At 34.0% G+C, this 7,622-nt stretch overlaps 1 protein-coding gene across 1 annotated transcript; it reads right to left on the reverse strand.

The window, feature by feature from the left end:
- Positions 1-1,808: 1,808 nt before the first annotated feature.
- Positions 1,809-2,516, reverse strand: LOC114732974 (uncharacterized). Its single transcript, XM_028920386.1, has one exon. The coding sequence runs from the start codon at positions 2,455-2,457 to the stop codon at positions 2,185-2,187; it is 273 nt and encodes a 90-aa protein (XP_028776219.1). The 5' UTR covers positions 2,458-2,516; the 3' UTR covers positions 1,809-2,184.
- Positions 2,517-7,622: the final 5,106 nt, after the last annotated feature.

The raw sequence follows: 7,622 nt of genomic DNA on the forward strand, positions 1-7,622 counted from the left end.
ATATATTAAAGATCGGAGGAATATTATTATAAGTAATTTTACTTTTTATTTATTATGTATAAATAGTTATTTTCTTTGTGGGGAGAGGGGGGAAAAAAGAAAGGCAGCAATAGTGTGTGATTGCGTGAGGGTGAAAACATGTGTTGATTGATTTTGTGGAGGTGAGATGCCAATGTCAGCGTCCATGCCAGCCTGCCATTTCCAAAGCTACATAATATTCCATTATATTGAAATATTATATTAATTAATATTTTCTTTTGCGAAAAAGTTTCCATGAGGACATGACCATGACACGCCAAACAAACAAATAAATCACTTGTTTAATATTGTTTCTCAGAGATTTCTTATTATAGAATCTGAGGCTTTAAGATTCCCAAAGCAAATTCCTTGCTTCTTTTTTTTTTTTTTTTAAACGACTGGTCAGATCCATATGATCCCACACCACTTTGGGTTCACAACTTCACAAGTACTATTATCCCCCCACCCCCGGGTAAACTACAGCAATACCAGCTGTTTTTACTGTTTCTGCATTGCCCTTACTGCCCTCCCTCCTGCTCCCTAATTACGATCGAACCCCAGTTTGCCTTTTTTAACGTGGACGGTTACAGGTGAAAACTCAATAACGCCCTCAGTCAAAGTGGTCCATGTGGGGGTCAAAGGGGGGATGCTTCTAGGACATTTTTGTCATTTAGGTCACAAAAAAATCGAGAGGGACGAAACTGCTTGGGGAATCGAGCCAATTAATTTCTCCAGCCAGCGGCGTGGCAGTAGTAACTGACACCGAACAACTTGGGATATCCCCACCACACCCCTCTTCCACGCTATCTTCCCCCCGTATATTTCTATTACTCGTATTTCCTATAATTAAAAAAAAAAAACTCCTTTGTCTCGTCAATTTATTTTCTTTCCCCACTTTTATCGGCAACCAACTACAATACAGAAAACACTGAAATTTAATTTTTTGGCCAACGAAAACACTACAACAATTTATTGAACTTTAATCCGAAAAAAGAAAACTAAGTCCACTTACCTGTAGTCTGTAAATTTAGTAATTTTATGTAAGAATAAGATTTGGGAGATCAAAAGATGACAAGACTGAAGAAAAGCAGAGAGATGAAAACTCAAACTAAGTTCTCAAAAATTTGGGAACAACGTTTATCCTTCAAAATAGCTAATTTTTGGGGTTACCCAATTCCCAACTTACAACTCTGAATTGTTAATATGACTTATTAGGGAAAGAAGTACTAAATTGAATCAATAATGATAACCAAATGTGGCAAACAAATTGTAAAAGATTACACACTTGTTGCTCATTACACCGTCTTACAAGTTAAAATCAAAATTTTCCAAATGTTTTAACATATTATCGTGATTAATTTAATTTTTAAGTTAATGATAACTAGAGGTATCAAGCTGAATTAAGACATTAACCGACCTATAAAATCGGCATCAAAATTATTACGAATTTTAAGGACGGACAAGGGCATCTTTGTTGCCGTATCGGCCTTGCCGATGAGTTTTCTATTCTTTTCTCTCTCTTTACCTTTCTCTCTCTCCCCCCCCCCCCTCCTCTTTCATTTCTTTTAAAAAAATTGAACTTGGTTTTCAGCTTCCATGATCCAATTTTTTTTCCCCAGTAAAGAATCAAGCGTGGTTGCGTCACCCTAAGAGGGCGTTAGATCTAACACCCACCCCTAGCTTACCTCACCTCTTTCCTGCCGCTGATTGCTTCCATGGAATCTCCCTTCAGATTTCAGATCTCAAACCGCCCCCAAAACCATTCACACCCAGAAATAGCAAACAGACAGTGCCACAAATTCAACTCCACAGTATCACAATAAAGCCAAGAAGATTAAGCACCAAACAAAACTGTATGTTAATTCATAAATTCCTTCATTCTAGTCCCTCTTCTATAGCACTATTAACACTACCACCACCAAGAAACCTCCGTCAATGGAGGTTCAGAGCCCTTTAAAAGAAAAAAAGAAGGAAAAAAAGTTTCTATTCCAAGCCTAAACCACCTGAGAAAAACAAAGAGAGAAAGAAAAAGAACTTTATATGTACAGGTGTATAATCTCTTCCGAGTCTTTCCTCGTCAAGGATCTGGAAAAAGGAGGTGGGGAGAGAGAGATAGACTTTTCTGTTGCGAGTATCTCTCGGAAATCGCCTTTCTTAGCTGCGTCTTCAAGAATCGCCATAGTCGCGCCAGCAGATAAGCATAATGACGCAGCGCCTCACGATGTAGAATCGAGCCCTCTGTTCCTTCACGAGCCTCGCGCACTTTCTGGCGAACGCACACCGCCTCTGAGTGGTGCTCGAATTCTTCATGAAAGACGAAGAAGAAGAAAGAGAAGAGCGGCTTCTAGAAGAAGCCTCTTTCTTGGACAACTTCCACTTCTCGTCGAAGTAGAAGGGAGGCACACTATCCGCACCACACGAATTCGCAGAAGCAGCCATGGATTACAGAGCGAAACAGGGAATAAGGTCAGGAGATAGAGTGAGAGTAGCAAAACAGAGTGAAGCAGAGAACCAAGAATGAAGAGACGGGAGGTGTGTGCGTGTATATATATAGATAAATAAAAGGAGATGGTTGAGATCGGAAAAAGGAAGTAAGCAGAAGGTGTGGCAGTGGGTATCACCTGGGCCTTCTTTGCCTCGAGAGGCCCACCACTATTTTAATATGATTGAGATAATTAAAAAACTAAAAATTATTTAACTAATTTTTTTTTTTAATAATTACAGTCGGTGTTATTATAATGTGGTGGGTTCCCAAAGCGGACGTCAGTGGGGAAAGCGAGTGAGAGGGGAATTCAATGCGGGAATTCTCTCATAAATTTCTGTGTTTTTTGGGTTTAATCCCATGAAATTTGAGTAAAACTCATTTTAAATACTACATAAAAAATATATATTTAATTAGGTCAAAAATAATTTTATTAATAATTAATTACGCCTATTATTATTAGCTTACTAGTAGCAGTTTAGTAGAATCACTCAAGAGATTTAAGAATGGATAATTGTGTAACGTCTCTCACTGCCATATCCCGTGCATGATGCTATGCAGAGGGAACACCCAATCCAAGGCTTGCCAGGCACATGAAAATATCAGAGTCATAAAAAAAAAAAAATACTACTGTATTATTTTTTTTGCCAACCATAAAAGATTAAATATATTATATAAATTAAATTAAGGAGGAAAGCGATTGAAACGCAGAGTTTACGTGTTAGGGGAATGTGTGGATTTAGTTATAGTAAATATCTCTTTCAGCGCCTTTTTAGTATATTCTTGTCCTGTATGCTCTTGTTTTAATCGTTACTGTTATTGTTATTATTATTTTTTTCAAAAAATTAAAATTATAAATGGGATATGAGGAAAAAAAAAGTTACAGTGGGTTGATGAAAGTGGCTGGGATTTAAAGCTTAAAAGATGAAAAAGAGATTCTAAAGGCCGAGAGGGGCAGAGTTTTACTGTCATCAGAATTTAACTCGGGGGTTGCCTGATGCCCCCACTTTTAACTTGTCTTTTATTACCTATTATTTATCACCATGCTTATCTCCTCCCTCCACTTTAAAGATTCTCCTTTCTCTTCTTTGTTGTTTTGGGTGTTGTTGTTTTTATTTTCGCTTCTATTTTTAAGAGAATATTTTTATTCTCATCTTTATCCATGATCATCCTGTCAGTTATTAACTTATTATATAATTTGAATTTGAATAATAGAACATAGAAAAACAAGATTAATTTAAATAATTAAGACCCTGTTTGAATTAACATGTGCAATTTATCCCCATTTACCAAGAAATTGTAAATCATAAACAAGAGCCGGTAACAAAACCAACAATTGTGTAGAGAGGCATCACGATACCCGGTAAAAGTGTTTTTTTTGTCACAAGATAACTCAAAAGTTTTAATCAATAAAAACCCTAATAAAATTTAAAAAATAAAAGATAACAGCGCAGCAAAAATTATTTTTTGAGAACACATAAAAATAACCCAATCAAATGAATTTTATTTTATTTTTTCTTGTTTGTGAATCAACCCTCTCAGCAACTGGCATTATTATTATCTAATTTTTTAAGATTAGTAATTCATCGAATTTTGGAATTGAGATAAAAATTAATGTAATATAATTTTTATTGAGATAACATAATGAAAAATCATTTTTTTTAAGTTGAAATTAAAAAAGACCAAAAAAATGGCTTGAGCTGATAGTTAAAATTATGGATACAGGAACTCAGTTTGAGATGAACGAAAGCTGATTTATTGTTGGCCATAAATAAAAAAGGAAAGAGAGAAACGGATTGCGTTTGCATGAAGGATAGTCTCGTGGATGTGACCCTACCGCGTTGGATCTGTAGGCTCCCTCATTCGTTTGCCGTTTTCGTCATTACCACTTAAATAATTGACTGTCATGAAATTGTCTTCGTTGATACTTAAAATAATTTAACCATTCAATTCTAATATGATCGGCATGCATGCATACATTTTTGGAGGTGGAATTGAAGTACTATCTCTAATTCTAATTATAAAGTCTTATTTAAAACTGTAACAGCAAAGTCGAATTCATAAAACCATAACCTCTAAATTAAAATTATTCTCTGATGAGCTCCTAAATTTCTACATGAGCATGGCGAGACATATATGAGAGTAAGTGACGGGGATTTTTTTTTTTTTTTTGGGGGGGGGGGAGTACTGGGTGGCTTTGATTAGGGAGAACTAAGAAGGGAGCGTGTGTGGTCACGTACATGTAAGAGGGGAGATGAAGTTCGTGTGGGACCCGTGAGGGGCTTGTTTCTTTGACGATAAGGCCCTAAGCTTTCCTGACGACGGGCATTATCGATCGTTATTCAATGCTTCCATGCTTCCTCCTTCTCTCATCATCGCCTGCCTCGTTATTCCTTCTTCCTTCTTCCTTCTTCCCCCAGTTCATTTCATCTTCACTGTGTATTGCTTCTCAACTTGCTCCTCCTTTTTTCACGACGCTACTCTCCTTCCTTCGCAACACGTGTCTTGGTATGTGCCATGGATCAATAGGAAGGATATAAGTACTAGGTACGTATTCTATGAATATTAAAAAAAACTAATTAATTATTTTAAATTTAGGACACAAAATGAATTACCGTCGAAATATTAATTCGCAAGAATATGACATAAGCTCATCATATCATTTACACTATATTTTTTTTGTTCCCTTTTATTCTTCACTAATTAATATATATATGTGTTTTGTATGTGTGTGAGTAGTTCAATTTAGGAGTCGGTCAACATCAAATTTCCGCCTTCATTTTCATGGCAGTAACAAAAGTGGATAAAGAAAACAAGTGAAGTGAAAAATGAAGTGCCAGCTGGAGGGTCAGTGATATTGAGGCCAGAGGGAAAAAGGCGGAAGGGAATGGGATTGATATAAATGGAACGACATCGTCCCACACATCCGAAAGTGAAAAAGTTGATTTCTTTGACACTGAATGAAAAAAGATGTGAAATTGTGTCCATCGCAATATTGTGATGTGTGACTCATAAGCCTGTCATCACGATAAGACCTTTCATACATCTTATATGGCCTCTTTTCACCCTCATTTCACTTCACACGCAATTACGCTCTAAATAACCAAATAAAACCATCATTAATCTCACACATATAAAGAAACTACACTAAAGAAAACGACTTTTTTGAACTAAATAGTGATCAATTGTGATTTGGCAATAATGGATGCCGTTCCACCTTATGAGTTGATTTGTCAAGTTTATTTAAAAAATCATGTGAACTTATTCTTAAATTTAATTTGTATTAGTTACGAAAAGTATCTATAAAAGAGAACTTAATAACTGGAATTTTTTTAGCTTTTATATATCCTGAAGGTTTATTGTCTTAACAAAAATATCCTGACTGTTATCTTTCATTAAATTTAACAGTTAAATTATACAGTTTGATTGGTGTCTTTAACTATATATGAATTTTATAGAAATTTATATATTGACTATGATAAATTATGAATGTTAATATGTTTGATTTTAATTATTTGGATTGGAAATATATTTGAACCATTATGAATGTTAATATATTTAATTTTAATGATTTGGGTTTGAAATATATTTAAACCAAATTGTGGTTTCTCTTTTTGCATTTTACTTATTTAATCATATACTTATAATATAAATAGGGATAAACTCTTATGAGTTTACTTAACTCGTGAGTTTCATAGCTTTTTGAATACCATATAATTATTAAAAAAAAATTATTGATATGTCTTAATAAGTGTGCGCATGCCAACATATAATCAAATTAAAATAATACACAGGAGATATTCTTGATGACGAGAAGAGTAGTCTCAATCCTTTGATTTTTTTTATTTTTTTTTGGTTTGATGCGTTTATATGCGTGTGTGTGTATAAAGACCATGAAATGTGAAAATCAAGATGGGCCCCATTGAAATTAAAATAAAGGTGGAGAACCACGGACATAAATGAAAGGAGATGTACAATGAAGAAAGGAGGGTCATATTCACAACATTATTAAATAAGATAAATTATATTGCACGAGTGGGAAGCACAACTTTGACTTAGGCTCTCAAATAATTCCATTTTTCAATTAACTCCCACCTTATGCATAAATGCATCTCCTGTTTATATTTTCCCCACTGCCCATGTGACTTTCATTACTCCCTCTGTCCCATATACTCCCTTCATTTTCAAAATTAATTGAAATCTTCCCCTTTTCATCATTCTTCAATATCAGTCACCACTTAAATTTATAATCCATCAACTCATAATTCAATTATTTTCTCAACCACGTCATCACATCATTTCCCTTCTTGTTGTTTCTCTGTGTATATATTCATCACCTCTCTTTCGTATCATATCATGCATGGAATAATTAAGTGAAAATGGCAATTTTCAAGCCTGATTTAAAATGGTGACATGATGCTCCAATAATATCGAAATATCCTTTAATTAGAAATTGTCTCAACAGAATTAAGTTAAAAACCTGCAATGAATCCATTATTTAATAATCATATGTGTATATATATTCTTAATTAATATAGGAGGTACGTAGGTGGTTGTTTTAAGGTTTAATTACTATATTAGTTTATCCCAACTACCATTTTATAGGCTAATCATAGAACCTTACTCTAGTCAAATGCCATGTGAGCATTGTATTTCATGGTAACATGTAACCACCTTTTTGAAAATTAATTTATAGGTTGCATTTGAATATTGTCAGTATAAAGCCAAGTTATATGAGAAATAGATAAGTTTTATAAATATTTGTGGAATGGAGAACCACTAACCTTGCATGTGCTTTTAAGGAGGAAAAAAAAGATCACAACTAGTCACGATATTGATGTTAAATGTAAATTAATTAATAATTACCAATAGAAAAGTGGGATTTTTTTCATATAAGTTAAAAAAAAATTTCCCCAAAGATAGCTACTCTCTAACAGGAGACAACTCTATTTGAAATATTATCGGATACTTAATATAAATATTTTTTAATAAAAATTTAAATTTAAATTTATCATATTGTAAGAAATTATCCCTTTCCACTTGATCTAACCGTTGATAGCAAGTTGCAAAATCGTAATTAGCTGAGTTTATGGGTATACTGGCATTTAAAACGGAAAAAACC

Source organism: Neltuma alba, unplaced genomic scaffold, assembly GCF_004799145.2.
Source record: "Neltuma alba isolate B1F8T4 unplaced genomic scaffold, ASM479914v2 tig00012957_pilon, whole genome shotgun sequence".
Lineage (NCBI taxonomy): Eukaryota > Viridiplantae > Streptophyta > Magnoliopsida > Fabales > Fabaceae > Neltuma > Neltuma alba.